This window comes from Pituophis catenifer, unplaced genomic scaffold, assembly GCF_029215685.1.
Source record: "Pituophis catenifer annectens isolate HBS135680 unplaced genomic scaffold, rPitCat1.0.hap2 SCAF_8, whole genome shotgun sequence".
In the NCBI taxonomy this organism is placed as follows: Eukaryota; Metazoa; Chordata; class Lepidosauria; order Squamata; family Colubridae; genus Pituophis; species Pituophis catenifer.
Window position 1 is genome coordinate 19,113,559 of NW_027256888.1, and position 24,202 is coordinate 19,137,760.

At 36.4% G+C, this 24,202-nt stretch overlaps 1 protein-coding gene across 1 annotated transcript in view; it reads right to left on the reverse strand.

The window, feature by feature from the left end:
- Positions 1–1,407: 1,407 nt before the first annotated feature.
- Positions 1,408–24,202, reverse strand: part of FNIP2 (folliculin interacting protein 2) — a 48,769-nt gene continuing 25,974 nt past the window's right edge. The window contains exons 10-18 of the mRNA XM_070949030.1: positions 20,810–21,011; positions 19,050–19,138; positions 14,798–14,944; positions 14,536–14,705; positions 11,935–13,159; positions 9,007–9,163; positions 7,182–7,382; positions 5,631–5,746; positions 1,408–1,549 (exon numbers count right to left, since the gene is read on the reverse strand). Coding sequence (XP_070805131.1) covers positions 1,471–1,549; positions 5,631–5,746; positions 7,182–7,382; positions 9,007–9,163; positions 11,935–13,159; positions 14,536–14,705; positions 14,798–14,944; positions 19,050–19,138; positions 20,810–21,011 — 2,386 coding nt within the window. The 3' untranslated portion in view covers positions 1,408–1,470. The remainder of the gene's footprint in view (positions 1,550–5,630; positions 5,747–7,181; positions 7,383–9,006; positions 9,164–11,934; positions 13,160–14,535; positions 14,706–14,797; positions 14,945–19,049; positions 19,139–20,809; positions 21,012–24,202) is intronic.

Genomic DNA, 24,202 nt, shown 5'->3' on the forward strand with positions numbered 1-24,202 from the left:
TTAAGTCATTGCATGGATAAACTTTGCATCAAAAATTACCAGCACTACTTATGTTGTCAGCACTTTATACCTTTATGTAGTATTGCTCAGTCCAATACAGAAATGTTATTAGAAGAATAAGAATAAAATAATCTCATCACTGAACCATTTGGGAGCCTTCTTAAAACACTCCCTTCTAACTTGTCATGATAATTCAAAGTACTCGATAAACGTTACAGCTTCTATACTGAACCTTATGCCTTAAAACAGGGATAGGAAGATAATAGTTCCCATATAGCTGAATTACAACTTTCAGCATCCTTCACTAGGGGCAATATTGATAGTGGATACAACAATGGAAAGGCTACAGGGTTCTTATCCCCAAGCCAAGTAAAACCCTATATTTCAAAACAATGATGTACAGGCATAGAGATGCATGTATTACTTTAGACGAATAGGGATGAATATCATATGCCTGGTCTCATAAATTCTTCTAGATTCAAGGCACTGAAAAGTTAGTATAAAACATTCTGTAGGATTGTTCATGTATCTGTAGTTATCCTAATTAATTACTGAGTGATTGTTATTATATTTACCTCTCTTCCCACATAACCACTCTGTAATTTCTTCTGAACATTTCAATCATTTACTTTAAAGGTGAATCCTGTTTATAGAGTTTAGCTAGAATTATCAGGGCAATGATATAATTATCATTTAAAATAAACTATCCAGAGTTTATGCAGGTTTATAACTATATTGTTTCTACACTTTCATTTTTGCTGGTAGCACAGGATAAATTTCCACATTTTGTCTACTTTTTCACATGTCCCAGAAATTAGAATTGAAGATGAGGCTTTTAAGAGGTAGCATTTGCAATAAGCTAAATTTGAAGCAGGCGTACGCCAATTTCCCCCCACTTTTATCTACTGATAACACAAAATTATTTCTTCTTCTTCTTCCTCCTCCTACTCTTCTTCTTTTTTGAATAAAACTTTTGACTTTCTTTGCCCATTTGAAGAACTAGCCACCTAATCAAGTTGTTACCTAGTAGCTGAATTCTGAACCCTTCTTCTGAAGAGAAGCAGTTCTGTCCAGACAAATATATTGGTTTATTGTCTTGTTTATATAGACAAAGGAAAGTATATGTTTAAACTATTTGCTTAGAACCCCTTATTGAAGAAATTCAGAAAAATATGACAAATGCAAAAGAAGGAAATTGTATTTTTGATAATCTGTTTAGTTGGCTGCTATACATAAACAATGTATCCATCATTAATGTTTAATCCTTTCATTCATTAAAATACAAGGATGCATAAACAATATAAAAACTCTGAATACCTTTTATATCATGTAAACTAAAAATCCACTGATAAATATCCATATAAAAGGCAGGAAACCAAATGAGACGTAATGAACTGCTGTCACAAACTCTCTTCTGTTGTATCTATTATTCACTCCCAAATCTTTGAGAGGACAGAGTTTATTTGCAGTTTAAAGGAGTATTTGAGCTACATATGGTGAATGAGTACTTGCTATAGCAGCCAGCAGTGGCAAGTCATTGGATTCAATCCTAGAAATAAAAATGAGAGAGTGTTAATATTTAAGGTACATAAAAGTTATTTAAGCATTGGTAGTACAAGGGTTTAAGGCACCCTGTTATTAAGCTGCTTAAGACCAGCTGCCTGCAATTACTGCAGGGTTCGAATCTCGCCAAGGCTCAAGGTTGACTCAGCCTTCCATCCTTTCTAAGGTAGGTGAAATGAGGACCCAGTTTGTGGGGGCAATAAGCTGACTTTGTATAAATATACAAAAGGATGAAGGCTATTGCTGAGCACATTGTAAGCCGCCCTGAGTCTTCGGAGAAGGGCGGCATATAAATCAAATTAAAAAAAAAAAAAAAAGCAATCCAGTGAATTGGAACTGAGTAACACCATATTTAAAAAATAAGCCTTCCATTCTATATGTATTCACCTTCTTGAATATTATGAGTGTCTTTTCTTTAAAAGATTACATTCACATTTTTATTGATCTGGGACCATAAATAATAAAGAAGATATTCACATTTAAATGTTCTAAGGCAGGGGTCCCCAACCCCCGGTCTATGATCCGTTGGGAACTAGGCCATGCAAGTGGCAGGATGCAAAGCCATCCCCTCCTCCCTTCCCTTCCTGCCACTGCTGGCCTGCAGAACCGGAAAGGTTTCAGGGCCACTGTTCTAAGGCTTTTCAAATGATATCTGTCAGAGTATGAATGTTCATAGACTGGAATAGACATGGTAACAGGTCAGCCAACGGGGACAGTCTGGAAACAGAAACCTACAAACAAACATATTTGTTTGTATGGGGCCATAAGAGACAGTTTGGAGTCTGGGCGTGTCTTAGACTTGCTGAACTGTATATAAGAGTTGGTTTGGCCTCTGTAATACTTGCCGCTGTACAATATATTAGCCTCTGTATCTCTCTATTCTATAATGATTTGCTTCTATGAATATTTTTTCTGTATTCCTGATTTTGTATGCTGATTTCTGCTGTTTGGTATTGTATATAAAGTAGTTTCTTATATATAAATTGAATCCTGCTGAATTGTCTGATTGTGTGAGCTACAACAAACTCTGACAATATCATTGATAATCTCTGTACCAATAATATAGTAGAGAAGACATACTGGGGAAAAACAGAAATCATATTGACCCTTTAAACCAGGAACAGACATCTTGCAGCCCACTCCCAAACCACGGATTCTGTTTATGTTCTGTTGCCAAATTGTTTTTAATGTCCTTGGGAATTAAACTCACAGGCAGTGATCACAACAATTGTGCTCAATTAACTTATTACACTTTTAACTAAATTAAAAATAAATCAAGTTTAGGATTTATGTATGGGAGGAAGACTTCATGTTGATGAGAGAAAATACTGTTGATGTGGCCCAATACTGGGCTAATGTCATTTAGTTTTAATCCTGTTTATATGACATCCTTTTTACGCATGCTATACTTTTATAATCTCTTTTATATCTTATATCTTTTTATTTTATTTGCTCAATATTGAAGATTATATGTCTTTGAAAATGCTTCTGACATGAATGAAGCATTGATACTGGCACCAGTCATTTTTTTATGGTGGTGATGGCGGCCTTCTGGGACACTATTTAAAGATCAAGTACATATAGGGCTTCCAAGTAAGGACTGAAGGCAGATTAAACATCCCTATGGGGGTTGGGGAGCTCCATAGGTGGGAATGGCATTGTAGTGGAATTGCCAGACAGGTTCTGGCTGTCAAAAATCTCTTCAGAGGAAGAAGAGACCATTGGAATTTAATTTAATTTAATTAATTCAATGTATATGCCACCCCTCTCCGAAGACTCAGGGTAGCTCACAATACATTTTAAAAAATCATTATAAAAAACATTTAAAACTTAAAAACATTAAAAACATTAAAAACTCATTCACGCCATTCATGGCCAGATCTCACCAGATCACAAGAGCGAGATCAACGGCCCCAGGCCTGCCGGAAAAGCCAGGTCTTCACCGCTTTTCGGAAGGCCAATAGGGTGGGGATGGTCCGGACCTCAGGAGGTAACTGGTTCCAGAGAGCTGGGGCAGCCACAGAGAAAGCCCTCCCCTGCGGGCCCGCCAGCCGGCATTGTTTAGCTGACAGGACCCAGAGGAGACCAACTCTGTGGGATCTTACTGGTCGCTGGGAGCTATGCGGCAGGAATCACCTATTTGTGCTCTGAAAGAGCTGCTCTGGGTGAGGAGATCACAGGAGTTCAGCTACTTGTGGTCAATAGCAAGTTGAGCAGCTTGGGAGTCAAGGGATTTACAAGTTCTGTGCAGCCTTAATGGAGTTTGATTGGCAAAAGTCTTACTTAAACACCTTTAAATTTAATTACTTTATAACCTAAGAAAAATATTCCAAACAGCAGTAAAAATCAAAGATTCATGGTGAATGCATTTTTTTTTTAGATTTGAAGAGGAGGAAAAGTTATTTTAAATAATTTTAACTTAAAAGTAAAAAGCTTAGCAAAACTATGATCCAAGAAAAATTTAAAGACATAACGGGAACATGATGTAAAAAAACTCCCAGAAGAAAAACTTTTTCTTGTGAAAATGTCTTTAAAATAGCAATAGCAATTAGCCAACAGACTGGATCTTTGTGGGAATGCTGACAGGTTATTAAGAATAGTACAAGTAGTCCTCAATTTATGACCACAACTGGAACCAGATTATTGGTCATTGAACAAAGCAGTCATGAGACACCCAGGTAACTGCTTTGCCAAATGACTGCAATCCCATCTTCCCAGCTGCAGTCATTGAATGATTGCATGTCATTAAAGGAGGCGGAGTAAGAGTGCTTGCTAAAAGAGGGAAGGCAGCACTCTTCTGTGTGCAGAAGGACCTTTTGTGGTGGGCTGTAGAAATGAAGCTCAGATTTTGGGGATTCAAACTTCATTTCTGCAGCCCCTTGGTGGAGTTTCCCTTGTCTGTGCATGGAAGGGAATATATGCACTGGGCTGGAGAAACATTCCTTGCTTCATTTCTGCAGCCCAATGTAGGAATTCCTCTGCTCTTCATGTGCAGCAGGAAATTCAGGTGCTTGGCTGGAAAAAAACAAACAGGGATCCTGAAAATCATCTTTTCTGTAGCCTGACAAAGGATTTCTACCACCCCCAATACATGGAAGGGAAGGAAAATTCTTTGGTAGGTAGCAGCAGTTTGTAATCTTCCCTGCCAGGAGGAAATCCTGAAGATTAATTGTTGATCCTCTATTGCATTGAAAACACCTTGTTAGTAACCATGATTAAAATCATTCCTCCAAGATGCTCTTAGGGCAGGGATGGGCAAATGTGACCCTTTTACAACCTGTGGAATTCAACTCCCAGAATTCCTGAGACAGCTTCTGGGAGTTGAAGTCCACAGATTGTAAAAGGGCCACAGGCAAGGAAAAGAACATCCTCCTCTTTTTAATTTTAACTGTTCAGAAATAAAAATGCAGCAATTATTACTTCAGGTCAAGAATATAATTCTATCTGATTAATATTACACTACACCTACATCTCCTGACTTGCTTAAAATAAGATATCCTGATCTTAAATGCAGAAATAATTATAATCGATACATTTCTCCTTCTCAATCCCTTTTTTTAATTTTTATATTTTAATTGGTTAGACTTATTGCCTTGCATGAACAGTATTGACCAATATGTTTATTACAAATAATGGGATCCCTCTGGCGGTTATGAGCTTTCAGATTAATAGTCTGTGATCTAATTATTTGGTTTTATGATGTTTTGCCAACAATTGTGGTTGACATCTTCAGAGCTGAAAGTCACCTGTTCTGCAGTAGACTTGTTGGCAATTCTCACGCAACTCCTTCCTCAATTCAATATTGACAGAGTACTCTACATGTGAGAGAGTCCTTGAGAGCATCTGGCTTTTAAAATTTCATTTTGTTCAGAAAGTAAAGGACGACTATAAATTTCATTTAATATAACAGCTCAGTTTCATTTACAGATGGTCAATGCAATACACGCACACACTGTAATACACCTTTCACAGAAAACCTGTCACAAGATAAAAACCATCCATCTTGAATATTGAGTGAGAGATGAGTAAAAAGAACAGCCTTAGGTTTTAACTTTAGCAGCACTCACCCCAATACCACACCAAGCTCTTTCACATGAACTCTTGTTTGTCCTCGCAAATATTTAGATAGCATTGTGCTTTTATGGTACATTTCCTGTAGGCGATCCTCAAGGTGCATTATACACTGTAAGTGGAAGGAGAAACCCAGAGAGATAAAATCAAATAGCTTATAATAGATAAAATGTGCAACTTATAAATGTAAATATATATATATACTTTGTTGAGGCCACACTAAAGTTCAGTATTTTATTAATTTAGAGGACGGGTGTCAAACTCGTGGTGTCACTTTGCCATAACGTGATGTTTCACAATGTTTTTCCCCTTCATGGGGCTGGGGTAGGTGTGGCCTGAACGTGACGCATCCGGCCTGTGGGCTGCCAGTTTGACACTCCTGATTTAGGCGAACAAGCTTCTAATGAAGCCAAGATTAATCAAGTACTGCCTAAGCCTCCTAAGAATATGTCGACTCACATGCCCCAACATGTGAGGGTTCCTTCTTTTCAATCTTGTCATCTTCTAGGACCCAAGGAGGGTATGCTTTTTCAGTGATTGCCTCATTCTCTGGAATGATCTCTCCCCTGTTCTCCCCCCGCACACACATACACATATATACAACAGACCCCGATACTTCTAGCCTTTAGGAAAGTCATTAAGGTCTGGCTCTTCCCCCAAGCATTCAGGGCCAATTGAAAGAGAGTCCCTCCTTTTGGTTGTTATGTGCGTGTCATCATTTTATCGTTATATACTGTAATGGCTTATTGTTACATAGTGAATTTTTTCTTTTTTGATCTATTGTGGGAGTTTTTTATGCTTTATGCTGTCCAGTCACGTTGTTTTGGACGGATGGACAGACGAATGAATGAATTTGAGACAATATAAGTGGGTGAAACTATTTTCCTTTTATCTGGTAAAGGTAAAGGTTCCCCTCGCACATATGTGCTAGTTGTTCCCGACACTAGGGGGCGGTGCTCATCTCCGTTTCAAAGCTGAAGAGCCAGTGCTGTCCGAAGACGTCTCCGTGGTCATGTGGCCGGCATGACTAAACGCCAAAGGCACACGGAACGCTGTTACCTTCCCACCAAAGGTGGTCCCTACTTTTCTACTTGCATTTTTTACATGCTTTCGAACTGCTAGGTTGGCAGAAGCTGGGAAAAGTAATGGGAGCTCATCCCGTTATGCGGCACTAGGGATTCAAACCACTGAACTGCCAACCTTTCGATTGACAAGCTCAGCATCTTAGCCACTGTGCCACCGCGTTCCTTATATTTTATATCATAGCTTATATGATATAAAAGATCTGGCCACTCTCGGCCAGATTAGAAAAACAGGATTACAGTCATAAAACTTCCTGAAGAACAGTCATCAATTCTTCACAATTGCCAAGGTGAACCTTTAGATTAACATAGTTAACATGTAGGAAAAGAAAGCATTAGTCACCACAGTGCCTCGTCTAAGTCTGAAAATCAATGTAGAAATCCATGCAGTTCAAAAGTCTGGATCACATCTTATCTTTCCTCTTTATATTTATTGTACACAGATGCTTGTAAATGAATACTTACAAAGTCAGCAGAAAGATTAAGCTTGTAAAGTTGTAAAACAGACTGCAATAAAGATGATACTAGGCTGGAGACGAGAACATCTTTGCCTAGTTTTACGTTGTCAGTCATCTTTTTCTGGCTAGTAGCCATCTGAACTGTCCATTTATCAGTATCTGCTATAATGTAAACAGCTTCTGCTATAGATTCATCTAGTACAGGATGCTGTAAAACACACATAATGAAACGAAGTGAAACAAGACATTTTATTTATGTATTTAGTTAAAACATGTATGCAGCTGCCATCTTATGTCAAAATCTGGATGGCTCCCATTTTTTAAAAAAAAAAATGCTCTGTATTATTTTGAATTCAAACTTAAGAATAAAACCTGCATTCTATCTAGCACAATAGAAGAAACATTTGGCAGCCTGTAAATATACTTAATTAGTCAGCTGTTATCTACCGTTTCTGGAAAGAATGTGCTCACAGCCAAATGAAGTGATAAGCTTGAGAGTAATTTATTCAATGATAAACCTCTATTGCCTAATAATAGATTAATATAGAAATATGCTTTTAAAATCACCTTTTCAGATGTATTTTGTGCTAGAATGTTTACTTGTTTCAGCGCACATATTAGATGCAGATACAAACAGGGGCCTTCCATTAAGCTACACAGGGCTGGAAATCTATATGTATATGTAGTGATTTCTGGACCAGGAACTTAAGATGACTGAAAGGCAAGGCAGACATACTACATCTAGGAGAATTCCTCCTCCAAATTAATTTTTGGAATCTGAAGGAGGTTAATCTTCATTATTTGTTGCCAGTTATAAGGCAAATACTTTTTGCAAGGTCACAAAGAAAGGCCTTAAGGCAAGTAACTTCACTAGGTTTGTTCCCAGCCTAAAAATATACTTCCTTTCTCAGAGATGAACATTTGATATTGACTAGACCTATTTTGTATCAGGTGGTTGAATAATTTAATTGTATAATTTAAGAAATATTATTTATTCATTCATGAAATTTATAGATTGCTCAATGCATCACAACTCTGGTGGTTTACAAAATAAAATGACACAAACAACAATATACATAACCTAAAAAAAAAACACCACCATTCAATAAACCATAAATAAGAGTGGGTCTGTGTAACCCACTCTAATCCACGGTCTGAAGGAACAGCCAAGCTTTAAGGAACCATTTAAATAAGATCAAGATGAGAGCCATAAAAATTTCATGAGAAATGGTGTTCCAGAGTCAGGTGCCTTGACAAAGCAGGCACACTTCCTGTGCCCCAGAAGATGACCCTGTTTAATCAATGGAACCCAAAGCATGCCAACTGTAATCAGAAGGTATGGCATGGATAAGAACTACTGAAGACAGCAGCCCCTCAAAAAACAAGGCTTATTCCATGAAGGATTTTAAGGTGATAATCAGCACCTTGAATTGTATTAATCGAATTGAACCAGCACTTCAAAAAGCAGAGGTGTTACATGAGCATACCATGGCACAGTTATAATTGCCTATGCTTTCTGTGTTCCAAACTGCTGCAGCTTCTGTGTGATCTTTAAGCCTTACATAGAGTGAATTATAAGATTTACGATAAGATTTACAATTATAATGAAATGACTGCAAGAAAACAACCAAACTCAGAGAGCACCAAGGACTCCTGAATTATAAGAATATGATGTAATCAGAAGAATATGATGTAATCAGAGTGTAACTATTTTTCTATCTACAAATAGTAAAATTACAACGGAATGTTACTAAAGAAACAAAATCAGTAAGTTTTCCCTTCCTGTTCGAAACATTATTATTAAAGCTTTGCACAGAAATGGACAGACTTACATTTATGGTGTGACTCAACTCAGTGGATAAATGTTGCTTAAGTTGTTCATCAGAACTTATTCCATGCAGCACAAGATCAGGCATAAAAGAGGTACAATAGCCCCCAAGAAGTGACCTTCCAAAATGTATCATGCTTTGAGAGCTAACTGTGCAAAATCTGAAAATCAAGAATTTACTGTTTACTGAACACATCTCAGGCCCTTACAAAAAATAATCAATTGTGCAGCTATATTGGCAAGACTGTAACATGATCTGCTTTGTTTTTCAAGATTGCAGCTCAAGAATGATGAAAAAAATACCATTCACTCTGATATATAAATGTAAGAGTTATTCTTTAGTTTGCAAAGTTCTATAACATATTACTGAATCTTTCCCACAGAAAACTGAACAGAATTTAATAGAATTCTACAAGTCTACAATCAAACAATGACTCCAAAGTTCAGACAAATCCAGCGTACATGGATCACCATAACTATAAACAGTAACAGTCTGTGTATATTCCACAGTAAGTAATTCCATTGTAAATTAGATTTGATCATAGTAGTAAATTCAAAGATCTGTATATTTCATGTGAGAACATGGTCCCTTGCTAACTACCTGAAAGGTTCATCCTCTGCTATCTTCTTTTCAGAAAAAGGTATGATTTAATACAATTAGACAAATTTCACACAATGCATAATGCATCCCATTACAATTACATATTTTCAAATATATTTCAGTTTCTGAGTTAGTAACAGTACAATTTCTCTATCTACCTTCATAGCCTATTAAATAGGCCATAAATCCAGGAAACATATCCCCATTTTTATAGTGAAATTTTTTAACTGGATCATTTGAGAGCATTAACAAAAAAATGCAAAAATGTAATATAAAAACATCTACTTGAAACATATTTGGGAAAGACGTTAACAATGTAATGGAACACACACACACCCCAAACACACACATATGAACATACACAATTACAAACGAACAGACTGGCTTATCTTATTAGTATTTTTTTTTTTGGGTCAGACAATTTACATTCAGACAGCAAATCTTACATATAGTATACAGGTAGTCCTCGACTTACAACAGTTCGTTTAGTGACCATTTGAAGTTACAAAATGAAAAAAAGTTACATATGACCGTTTTTCACATTTATGACCATTGCAGCATCCCCACATTATCAAAATTTAGATGCTTGGTAACTGACTCATATTTATGATGATTGCAGTGTACAGAGGTCACGTGATCACCTTTTGTGACCTTCTGAGAAGCAAACTCAATGGGGAAGCCAGATTCGTTTAACAACCATGTTACTAACTTAACAGCTGCAGTGATTCACTTAAAAAATGTGGCAAGAAAAGTCATAAAATGGGGCTTAATAAATGTCTCAATTTACAACTATAATTTTGGGCTTAATTTTAGTCATAAATTGAGAAATACCTGTAACAATAAATTAAAACAAATTTTAAATTACTTAATATTATTTTAATAACAAAAACAAGCGTGTATCAGTAAACTACATATACTTCCTAACAGTTTGATGGAATCATTATGTTGGCTTAAAGCCTTTTCAGATTAGACATATTAGTTTGGGCTGATTATGATGAGTGTCCTTGGGATAAAACTGAGCTTTGGTTACACTTCAGCCTACTAGTCAAAATGTACTAAGCTGACGAATACTGGCCTTACCATTATGTGGAAGTGCTGCATGTGGTACAGACAAAGAAGGCTGGTCTATACTTTCAGTTACTACAAAGTATTTTTTGATAACCTCAATGACCAAAGCCATGAAGTACCAACAGCATCTGCTGAAATTCAGTGCATATGGAAGATTGGATTGTGAAAAATTAGTAACATATGGGAATTAACAAATGAAACGCAAGAAGAAAAAACAAGTATAAATTTTCATATAGTGTATGAGAATAAAATAAAATGTAATCACAACAAATTAAAGTAGAGTAATAAAGCTGATAAATACATGCAGGGACATGATAGTGTAGATTTAATTGTAAATGAAAAGTTTAAATGTATGTCAGAAAACATAAATGGATATCCTGGACATCATAGGAAATCATAGATAACAATTGAAAATTGATCAACATTTTAAAATTAATGAATTAACACTGCTGAAATAGGTAGAAATATCTATGTATACGAGTGTTATCTGTTATTAGGCAGTGATGGTTGGGTATGTCAGGAGAAACATTAAAGTCAGTTGAATGTAGGGTGAAGAGGATACTTATACAATGTGTGTGATAGTACAAGGGGTAGTCAAGAACACTTGGGAGCTGAATATATGTGGATCAAATAAAAAAGTGAGTGGCCAGTAAGAAAAAAGCATGTTGATCTGTTTGGACGGACGGACGGACAGACAGACAGACAGACACTGTAGATATAATGAACATATGAATAAATATATGAAAGAGAATTAAATGTGTCATGAGGAAAGACAAAGAAGTGAATAATTGAATAAAGAAAATGCAATTATTAATCTGTATAAGAATTTACTGGAAGCAAAGATACAGAATATGGTGAATTATATTGGTATAAAACAGTCTTAGCAATTTTCTTCATGCCTTTGAATTCTTTGGCTTACTATTTGTTCCTTCTTTTTTGCACTTGATATAATGTTTCTTTTCCAGAAAGAAAATAACACGATGGGATAGCATATATGTAAAAGTAACAACAATAAGCATACAGTTTCTCATGTTATTAACATTAGTGCATATTAAAAACTGTTACTATATTACTCAGGAAATGCACCTTTCCGCACCTTAAGATTTAAGCCTAAAATTCCATTGTTTTGGCTAAGAATCAGTTGGATCAGGTGGAGATGATGAAAAAACAGGTTACACCTCACTACCCGTGTCTCTCAGAACAGTGCAAGAAACAAAAACTAAAACAACCCTCAGTAGTTCTGGTTATTATTTTTTTCTTTACCTTGGCAAAGCAAGTTCCACTTCTAAAAATTCTTCAGGTCTACAGTTAACAGTGACTGACTGCTCATCTGGAATGTACGTACAACCTTCATCATCACTGTCCCCAAGAGCGCTATCAGAACTTTCGTTTCTAGGAATGTTCTCCTCCATTCCACAATGGAGTTTGCTTTCAACCTCCCCACAGGGGATGTTCTTAGTAACTGCTCGGCCAGACCTCTGTACATCAGTAGAACTTCCTGAATCACAGTCAAGAGAATTTTTCTCAAAGTTTTCACAGCTTCTACTATAAACTTGATCTAGTTTTCCCAGGTTTACCATTCTGACTTCTCTATCAAGAATGACAGACTGTGGAACTGGTAGCAGCCAAGGCGCCCTTGGCATTTCTGATTCCCTAACTTTCTGGCTAGTGCAGGTTTTAAGACTTAAGTCAGATTTCTCTTGTGGGGCCCTGGATGTTATATGTAATGGGCTTGATAGAGCACATAGAGATTTAGTTTTACTTCTGCGTTTCTCCAAAGTTTTGTTTACTTCCATTCTTTGGGTTTCGGAATCAGATTCTGGTGAGGTGGAGCTTCCAATCTGAAAGGTAACCTTTTCCAGTTGAGAATACGCCTGGGCAATCTTCTTAGAATGTGGAACAGCTGTCAAGTTTTGAAACAACTGCCCTGTTACACTGTGCTGCTTGTCCTCATTCATTCTTGCGGTTAAATTCTCTAATATACCATGCCTTCCACATGTAGTTTCTGAATTAACTAAACTTTTCCCTTTCTTAATTTCTCCTAAAATTCCTTTTGGAGAGCTAACTTTGGAGAAGCGTGGGGATGCTTCAGAACTGCCCTCAGCATTCAGCCTCTCATGCTTGCCCTTGAAGCAGCCAGATTCAAAGCAGCATTCATGTTCCGCAGCAACAACAGCAGCAGCAGCAGCATCATTCTTTCGAGGCAGGGCAGGAGGTACAAGAGCAGGTTCGTTTTGAACTGTGACAACCACATAATCAGATTCTTCAACTTCTCCTTTTTCTAGAGTTGTTATAATTTTCCTGCCACTCACAGCTTGCTCTCCTTTGTCAAGTTGCCTATTCCAGATGAGATGATTCTCTTGCAACTCAGAGCACCGTAAGAAATATGTAAGAACATAGAGAATGCGCTGAACAAAATCCTTACGTTTTCCAACAATTACTGTCCTTGTCATTCTGACTGGTGAACCTACAGCACCATATAAATCACCTAAATAAGCACAGTGAGCAAAGAAAAAAAATTAAAAAATTAATATACGTCAAAGACCAATGCCAAATATCTAATCTATTTGTTTAACCTAACTACAAAAAGAATGAAAGCACTAAGATATTATTATTTCACCTTAAATGATAAACCTACATCTCAGTAAAAAGATCCACTTTAGTAACTCAATTTTATAATACTTAATTCAGTAGAGGAAGATTAACACTCAACAGAATTTAATTTACTAAAAATATTTTTTTGCCAAATTATGCAAAGAACTCCAATTCAAAAAAAAAAAATCTGAAAATGCATATCTCACAGATATAGCAACTAGATAAGACAACTAAAATCTATTGTCAGCATATCGATTATGGTAGCATAATAACTACTGCTAAAACAATCTTCTGATTTAAATACTAATAGCATAACTGTGAAATTGAGTTCTGGAAGATCTGAACAAGTCTATCTAGAAATGTTGAAGATGAAATATAATGACTGGATGCCCCACATTTAATTTTTGCACAAAAACATCCCTTTACTCTACTTCTATAAGCATAAGAATTGAATGTCTACTCCAGATTGGGAGAGAGAGAAAGTGATGTGACTTCCAATTTAGGATCCAGAATGATTTAATGTAAATGTCACAATGCTTTTACTGGGCTCTGAGATAAAGTATTATTATAAACCATGGCACTTAAGTGATTCAGATTATATGTTTCATGACAATGTTTTTGCATTTATGTTTCATTAATAAGAATGTCAAAAGAGAATTAAATCCAATTTTGTAGAGTGCAAGCTATTTAGTAACCGCTAGAGGGCATGCATCATGATAGTAACAATGTGACTCACAAGACAAACCTAGTTTAATAATTTTCTAATTGGAAGGAAAAAGTCATTATATTTGATACTAGATATTTGAATCTTGTTTACAAAAAAAGTCTGGAAAAAGTAATTTTTAATTGCTCAGTGGAATTTTGAATGATCTTCTGGAATATCATCTATAATAATCATTTATTACAGGTATGTGCATTATCTACTTTAAAGGGATTTATTTATTTATTTATTATTAAATTTATTGGCCTCCTATCTTACTACAGGGTAATTTTTGATTATCAAACCAAAAAGGCAGCACTTTCTATCAGAATTTGATTAAAAGCCCTGAATGTATGTATGTTCTTATGGTTGAGCTATTTATTTTTAATGTTGCCTCCTGTTATGAACATTTCATGGATTTTTAACTGCTGGAAATCCCACAGGATTTGGTGGCATAACAACTTAAAATAAATCAACATTTGTGCATACGAGCACATTTCTTTCCAGAAAAAAAATCTTCCATGCCTAAAGAGTCATCTCGAATTTAGATATGAATTTTTTGTACTGACCAAGCTGTGCCCAAAGTGGATTGTAGGGATGTGATTTTGCCAGCATGTTCACAGATGGTGAGGCATGTTTCTCAGAGAAAACCCTGATGGAGAGATGATCAACTGGCATCACAGTAGGGACCCAGGCCAAGTGATAAGTTAACACTGCTGTTAATAGAGCAGCAAAAAACCTATAAAAATAAGTAGCAACAGAAACAAAATTATATCTCTGCAATAAACCTCCCATTCAAACTAGAGAGCAACACAAAACAAGATTACTCACTGGTTTTTACTGCTCTGTTCTATCAAAACAGCAAATTCCTTGAGAAAGTGTTGGCATAACAGATTCTTTTCTGAAGCACAGGACATAATAGTAAGCCACACAGGTTCTGCAATCCTTGGAACTGTGTATAAATTCCGTATTCTAGTTCTACCAAAAGAAAAGGATGTTAGCTTTAACAAGAGGAAATGGTTCAAATATAAAAATATTTTGCCCATAACGGGGAGAACAAGCAAAACTGCTGCTTCTTCCTCTTAATTTATTCACTCTTCCTTTCTTTATTATTTTTCAATTTATCCTCATTCATTCTCTATGTATAACCAAAACAGCTCAATGTACTTCTTTCATACCAGCCACTCACTTTTCAAGTTTTATATTTACTTGCTAATTTGACTGAAGTTTGACATTCTTGCCAAATAAATGACATTCTTGCCAAATTTTTGCATTTCTTTCAATTCTAGCAGCTTCCCACATTGTACTAGAGATATATTTTGCTCAACAGGGTAGAGACACAAATTGATCTGATGGTTTTGGAGATCTAGCAGTGCAAGTCTGAAAGCAGTCTTTGGGCCAGTTAATATTTCTCAGGTCTATCTACCACAAAAACTAGTTGCTGAATGGAAAAATAGGCAGTGCTGTGGATGTTGCCCGGAGCTCCTGAAGAAAAGGTGGGATATAAATTGTTAATGGTAATTAGATGACCTATGACCCATTGGGTTGTAGTTTCAGAGACATTTCTTTGGCAAATTCCTCAACAGTGGCAGAGCTTCTAATGTACTGCCTTCACTGCAAAATTCAGAGAGATATTCAGAGAAATATCGCCCTGGAAAATAACCCACGTTAAACTACTGTATATAGCATGGTGAAAAATCAGGAACTGACTATAGGAAATGTTTTATGGAGGTTTGTATTGTGTGATGAAATGTTTTATGATAATATTTAGGTTACAAAATGTTTTATAAAATTTCAACTCCACAGAACTGACAGGATTTTGAACACATTCTGTAAGTTACCCATTTGAGATACTTTGGTTCAAAAATTGTTGTTCTATAATGCATCATTTTTGCCCAGTGAAAGGTTACACACACACACACACACACACACACACACACACACACACAGGAGAGTTTTAGTAACTGAGGTTTTTGCGGGTGTTTGTATGTAGGTTTTTGGTTATTCGGGTTTTCTCCCGCGTAAAATTGGAAGTGTCTTGGCGACGTTTCGGCGAAGTCTCATTCGTCATCTTCAGGCTGATGTCCAATTTTACGCGGGAGAAACCCGAATAACCAAAAACCTATCTACCTACCTACCTACCTACCTACATACATACATAATTAAAATTACATTTACAACAGTAACAACTAATACAATGGAAAAAAATAAAAATAAAAATTAGAACGTGGAGATAAATAAAAAATAGAAAAGAAAAATATAGTAAAGAAAAAATATAAAAAGAAGTGACCTTTGTCCTTCATTACAAGTATAAATAATTTTATTAATTTATCACCTTCTCTTTAAATACAAATGATCTTTTCTTCCCCGTCATATCTATGATCTAATAAATGAATCCTTAAAACCTCTTGTTTTAGTCCTAATCATTTAAAGACCAATAAAGGTTATCAAAGAGAATAACATATCTACTTAAACCTTGATTAAATAATCCGATTATATATTCCTTTCTTTTACCGAGGTAGGGCAATGGTTAGAATGCAGTACTGCAGGCTACTTCAACTGACTGCTAGCTGCAGTTCAGCAGTTCAAATCTCATCGGTTCAAGGTTGACTCAGCCTTCCATCCTTCCAAGGTGGGTAAAATGAGGATCCAGATTGTTGGGGGCAATATGCTGACTCTGTAAACTACTTAGAGAGGGCTGTAAAAGCACTATGAAGCGGTATACAAGTCTAAGTGCTATTGCTATTGCTACTTCTAATTATCTTGACCTTTATTTCCTCCAAACTATTTATTTAAATATGTCCTAGAACTTGATTTTTCACTTTTTCTCTGTCTCTGCTCACAAATTCTTCAAAACGTTTAACAAGCCTGTAAATCCAATGTACAAAAACTATCCAGGTTATTCTCTTGGTTTGTTATTTATCCTTTTTAATTATAAAAAACATCAGCCAGTTTCTTTTCTATGTGCAGTGCAACATATTTCCATGTCATTCTTATAGCTTGACATTTTCAAATCAGTTTCGATCTTGTCAGGTAAAACTTGTTCGTCTTCCATAATATCTTTTAAATACATTCTATCTCACACACTCTTAGAATTAACTTCTGGATCCACTGTTCACAAATATTCTTCAATATTCTTCACTCTGTAATTGTAAATTGAGTTGGAGTGTTCTCCTTTAATTGTAATCTTTAATTCATTCTAATTCTCTCTAGTTTCCAATTTTTATCTTTATTTTTTTAAAAATCAAAACATTTTCTTATGGAAAGGATACTTTATAATTAATTAATGATCATCCAGTCAAAGCTGAAGAAGCTTTTTGGATGAGAATCAAAATGTTTTCAAAGAAAAAAACAGAAAGTCCAGTTGCCTCTTGGGAAAAAAAGCACCTTTGGGATGCTTCTGAAGAATTGGAAATCTAATATTTAGTCACAAATGCTACAGGCTTCTATTTTATACAACTATGTACCATTGATTTCTGGGATCAGAGTGGCCTAACTAAGGGCTTAGAGCATGAATCTTGGGAAATTCTGGAAGCTGAAATCCACACATCCTAAAATTGTCAATTTTGAAAACAATGGCTTAAAATATATAAAGTCAAGAAAAAATGTTGATAGTGATCCCTTGACACTGAACCATTTATCATAGTATAAATACATAATGAAGATACTTAATATAATCAACCAATAAACATATATTTAAAGAACAGCAGCTTTAAGTCTTACTTAAAAAATTATATCCAATTTGTTAGGGTTAGAGGTATGCCTCAGATTAAATTTAGATTTGTGTCTGCACACATAGCATCAGAGGAAATAGGAGCATCTCACAGACTCCAAAAAGGCTAAACAGAATTGGACCTCACTAATACCTGGATGGGAAACCATTACAAAATCCCAGGCATATTGGAAAGTAGCAATAAAGGTGGCAATGGCAAGCTACTTCTGTATTGCCACAAAGTAAATGGCATGGAAATGTCCATGAAATTATCAGGATTGAAGTGAACAAGGCAGATTTGCTTTTTAAAAACTATTCTATCATGATATATTATAAAGTTATGGATGCTCTACTATGGGTAAAGGCTGATATTTAATAACCAGTTCTGAGAATTCCATTGCCACTGCACCATTTGTTGCAAAAAAAATTGCATACTAGATATTGGGGCTCAGCTTTGCTTTTAATACCTAAAACTTTAACAATCAGCCAATACTCCAGAATACCACTGGATGAAGGATTATGTTTCTGAATTTCAGGTGCATGATGTGTGTATTTAAAGAACAGAAATGACATCACCATCCCATAAATCACAAATTATCTTTTGCCTCTTTCAGAAAGTAATGTTGCATACAAGGTCATTTCTAGCATAACTTAGCCTGAAGGATTTGAAGAAAAAGAGAAGGGGGAGGTCAACAAATAAAAGTAGGAATTCTCTATTTATTATTGACTTTTTACAGAAATCAAGTTTGAAACATTTTCATCTTTAGTACCTGCACTTTAGATGTTTAGTTTTGAGTGAGGGAGATTCAAATTATCTCCATTAAAATCTACATGAATATACAGTTAGTCCTCTACTTACAACAGTTCATGTAGCGATTGTTCAAAGTTACAGCAGCATTGAAAAAAAGTGACTTATTACAGTTTTTCACATTTACAAATGTTATAGCATCCCCAGAATCACGTGATCAAAATTCAGACTCTTGGCAACTGCCATATATTCATGATGATTGCAGTGTCCTGGGGGTCATGTGATCACCTTTTGTGACCTTCTGACAAGCAAAGTCAATGGGGAGTCCTGATTCACTTAACAACCATGTTATTAATTTAACAACTGCAGTGATTCATTTAACAACTGTGGCAAGAAAGGCCGTAAAATGGAGAAAAATTCACTTAACAACTGTCTTGCTCAGCAACAGAAATTTTGATCTCAATTGTGGTTATAAGTCGAGGACCATCTGAAGGTTAGTGCAAGGACAAAAGTAAAAAAAAAAAAAAAAGAAAGAACCGGATCTGAGTTGTGAAATAGATGAATCTTAAGAACAGATGCATATCTTGTCCGTCCCAATAAAATTTGACATAACAGTAACTCACCTAAATTCATCCAGTGCATCCATAATACGGCTAATGTAAACTTGCACTCTTTGGTTTGTTTCTGCTATTTTTCTACATGTGATCATAGCCTTAGGGGGAAAAATAAGAATGGGTTAAAAATGAATGCAGAGCTGATCCTTTCGGGATGCATATTGAAAAGCTTAGAACAACATTAGAACCAAACTTGAGATACAGGTTTTTATAATTTCTTCTTTCTAGTATTTGCCTACAAAGAAAAGAATTCTATAGAATAGTATGTGCGACCTAAACTTTCAGTTAAAATGATTTTTTAAAAAAATTCTAGAGCCCTTTTGAATCAGAAAGTACTGTATTCAAAAACTGAAGAAATAGGCTACCCCCCAAAATAATAATAAAAAAAACCCTAGAAAATTTCAGCCCTGCCCAAGAATATGATACAGCCTCAACTAGTCTGCATCGTTCCCATCTCAGTATAGCCTTTAGGTCCTTCCACTCCAGTAAAAGGAAAAAAGTCAAGTAAAACATTTGCCACCTAAAAGTGGACAATGAGTACATGCATTGAAAACTATTTATTTATTTATTACATGTATTTATATGCCGCCATTCTCCCGAAGGACTCAGGGCAACGAACACAAGTTAAGAAACAAGTACAATAAAATCATAATTTAATCCAAATAATTAATTAGTAGAAATAATAAAGCCCGGAATCAGTCTCAGCCTATTTGTTTGAAAAGCCAAGTCTTCAAGTCCCGACGGAAGGAGCGGAGATCAGGAGCTGTCCGGAGCTCAGTAAGTAATTCATTCCAGAGGATGGGAGCACCCACAGAGAACGCCCTACCCCTGGGCACAGCAAGGTGACATTGGCTCGCCGTCGGAACCCTGAGGAGAGCAGCCCTATGTGAGCGAACGGGACGGTGAGAGGCAGGCAGGAAAAAAAACTATGTTCAGGAATAGCTACCACATGCCATGCACTCAAATAAAAAGGCTTTAAATGAAGTAGGCCTTATTTATAAGTGAGGAGGAATACTGGGTGTAAATTAAACCTCCTTCAGATTTATTACCTGTATCAGCAGACCCCAACTTTTTTGATACCAGGGACCAATTTCGTGGAAGACAATTTTTCTATGGGTGGGGGCAATCTAGATCCCGTGAATGCACACTTTCGCTCACCCATTGCTCATCTCCAGCTCTGTGGCCTGGTTCTTAACAGAACACAGACTGGTACTGGTCTGTAATCCAGACCTATATATATATTGTATCAAAGCACAGGAAAGGGCTATGTCATCAGCCCAGCCCAGGCATGATTCAATGTCCTGTTTTTAATGGCCACAAGTACAATGCGCCTATCTAGAACAAATGTTTTGTAAAGCTATTAATTTCTAATCTAGAAATTTACTTGCATAGGGATCATATTGAGGGATATGCATGTACAGCTAATTCTACATGCAAACCCTTCTGTCGGCCACTTGGACTATATTCACAGCATTCAGGAAGTACAGGAGAAACAGACACTGAAATTCTTAGAAAGATAACAGGTTTTGGTAATTTAGCATGTAAAATTCTGAAGAAGAATTGAGTTACAGAATTCCTAGATATAACCTAATACAGGGATCTCCAACCTTGGCAACTTTAAGCTGGCTGGGGAATTCTGGGAGTTGAAGTCCTCCAGGCTTAAAGCTGCCAAGGTTGGAGACCCCTGACCTAATATATATATATATATATATCATTCTTACCCACTTAGAGGTTGTAAGCATAGAAACTAAATTTGTTCACTGCTTTACCATTTCAATTGCACTTTTAAGCTTGCCCATATGTGATTCAAACAAGGGGAAATGAGAGAAGAAGAAATCCTGGAAATTTCTCTGGGCCTCTTCTTTTTCAGGAAGGGTGAAAATGATGCTGATGGCAATTTTCTTCCTTCGAATCAGTGCAGGATTGAGGCCACAACTTTCATCTGCCATGCTGAATGTTTCTTCAATTGACCTATTGAAGAAAAAGGTTGCATTATATGTTCAGCTACTAGCAAATGCCTGAAGTGTTTTAATCGATGCATAGTGAGATGATACCCTCAAAGAATTCCATTCAGTCAAACAGAACCAGGTCTTGATAAGCCATTATTTGTCTTAGATCTGATTCATTCAATCAGATTTTCTTTATTGATTCACCAATAAAGAAAAACCATAAAGACTAGGTTCCACATATATTAAGCCAAAACTAAACAACTCATAGTGTAGCTTAGAGAAGCATGAACCTAGCTGGAACTCTCTTAGCCCTGTAAACATTTCAGTCAATTTCAACATTTCAGTTTATCTCATTTTCTTTTTAATAACCTTCACAAGAAGTATCTTCCTATTTTCTAAAGCAGTGAATTGCTTGTCTAATGAATGGTCAATGAGGGAAAAAAGAATGGGGCTCCTAGGATTGAGAGGATAGCTGTTGCCATCTGCACTTATCCTTTAAATAAATAACCTTTCTTAAGATAGAAGCACAATTTAGATGTTTAGATCAAGTTCATAAACAGAGAAGGATATTTTTCCCTTTCATTTTTCATCTGTACTGCCAACAAAAGGTCAACATCCAATGAGGGAATAAAGGATTTTAGAAACAAACCACTGGTTTAAGGGATGGTGCCGCCAAGAGAATTTTGGATTCCTAAACTACGGACTGCATTATCTAAATCAGTGGTTCTCAACCTTCCTAATGCCGCGACCCTTTAATACAGTTCCTCATGTTGTGGTGACCCCCAACCAGGGGTGGCTTGGAGGTCATGTGACCGAGTGGGCGTGGCTAGCTGGTCATGTGACCAGGCGGCCATGGCTATGTGTATAGGGACTACTCAGAGGGCTGAAAAAAAGTCATTTCTGACAGGTCCTCGCACTTTTGACTGGTCCTCACACTTATGACCATCCTCACATTTATGCCTGTGCAGCATTCTTAACAACCATGTCACTCATTTCACAGTTGCTTCTCTTCAACATGGTATAAGATAGGGCAAAAAACGTAAAATGTGAGGACAGTCGTAAATTCGAGGACTGGTCAAAAGTGCGAGGACCAGTCAAAAATAACTTTTTCAGCCCTCTGAGTAGTCCCTGTGCACAAAAGGACTACCCAGAGGGCTGAAAAATGTGATTTCTGACAGGTCCTCGCACTTTTGACCGGTCTTCGCAGTTATGACTGGTCATCATTTATGCCCATTGTAGCATTCTTAACAACCGTGTCACTCATTTCACAACTGCTTCTCTTCACCATGGTGACAAGATAGGGCAAAAACGTAAAATGTGAGGACAGTCGTAAGTTTGAGGACTGGTCAAAAGTGCGAGGACCAGTCAAAAATAACTTTTTCAGCCCTCTGAGTAGTCCATATGTATAAAAGGATACAGCAATAGAGAGGGATGAAGGAAGGGAAGGGAAATTAGAATAGGAGTGAAGGTAAGAGAGGGAGGAAGAGAGGAGGAGAAGGAGAAAGAGGAAGTAGGGAGAAGAAGAAGAGGGGGGGAAGAGAAAGTAAGTAAGAAAGAAAAGACAAAGGTGGTAGGTTTGAGGAGAAAGATTGCTGTACAATAAAAAAGATGAAAGGGAAGAAAGCCAACCCCAAACAAATATAAAGATATTAAGATAAAGAATGAATTGTTAAACTTTAAAGAATAAAAGAGAACAAATAGGAATAAATAGCAATAATTAGAAACACACATACAAACATACAACATATTTTCTTTGAACAGAGTATTTGGCCAGTCCACAAATTTAAACAGTTGTAGGAGGTTAGCAGCCACCCCTTTCCTAGAAGAATGAAATATTTTGGGAAATATTAAAAAGGCAGAATATTATATTTCCCTGGATGAGAAATGGAGAAGCATATTTTACAGACAAAGCAGCTCCCACCTTCCTACCCCCCACCCTTTGTTAATGGGCCAGAGGCAGAAAGTCAATCCTTTGTCAAAGGACATTTGCAACACAATAGCAACAGAAACTAACACAATGGGCCCCGTCAAGCCATGTGATCCTGTCCACTATTAAAACATCTTTCCAAACAGTCTCCATGTTTCCAGTGTCTTTTTCCCCACTTGGAGCAGAACCCAGAAGGATATTTCTTCCAATACAGTATTTAGTCATTTCAATTAAATTTACAATTTCTATATTTCCTTTTTACCATATTTATTCCTCAACTATTTTTTAAAAAAACCAATATTACCCTTCATCCTCATCTCTAATCTTAATCAAATTCAATTTTTCCCTTCTATATTATACCCCTTTGCATTGTCATCTATTTTTATATCCATCCTCACATTGGTTAATTATGTAATACAGTTGTTTAATACAAATTCAACATTTTAATATAAATCAATTAGTTATATAACTATCTTTTTTGTATATTTATCAATATGAACATGAATATTCCAATTATTTCCATGCAATCCAATTTCTTACAAATCAATTAATTATATTTACCAATAATAATAAACCAAATAATTTCCCCCATATATTCTTCCAAACCACAACTTAACCATTTCTGCTTTCAACACAATATACAATTAATAGTATCTCAATTATTACAATTCCCTAGTTAAATAGAGCTTTTTTTCTTTTGTGTTTTAACATCTTGAACCTCCTCTTGCCCTAAATTTCCCATTGTTTGCAGTTTTGTACCTACCTTTTTTGGTGAGGAAAAAGAAAAAGAAACCTCTCTGCCTCATTTTGTCACATTGCAGCTAAGACCCTGCTTTCTCTTTCTCTTTCCAGTATAGCTAGGGGGAAAAAAACTTGCTCCAGGAATTTACCTCTTTGCAGCTAGCTCTTTGAAGCCCCGCGGCAAGAATTTAAAGTTTTTTTCCCTCTAGCCATCAGCTGGGACTCCGGAGCAGCAATAGATTGGGAGTGGGCGGGGTAAGCGAACGGCGACCGGGCGATCCAGCAGAGGCAGAGGGTGAGTGAAGGCAGGGGGGGGGCGAGAGAGGGCTTTGGCGACCCCTGGGAAATGGCCGTTCGACCCCCAAAGGGGTCGCGACCCCCAGGTTGAGAACCGCTGATTTAAATGAAGGACTTCTGGCAAGAGATGGACTGCATCATCTCATAAGAACTGGGAAGAATGTATTTGGAAAATGACTGGCTCAGCTTATCCGAAGAGTTTTAAACTAAAACTGAGGGAGGAGTGTGACTAATCTTTAGGATCATTA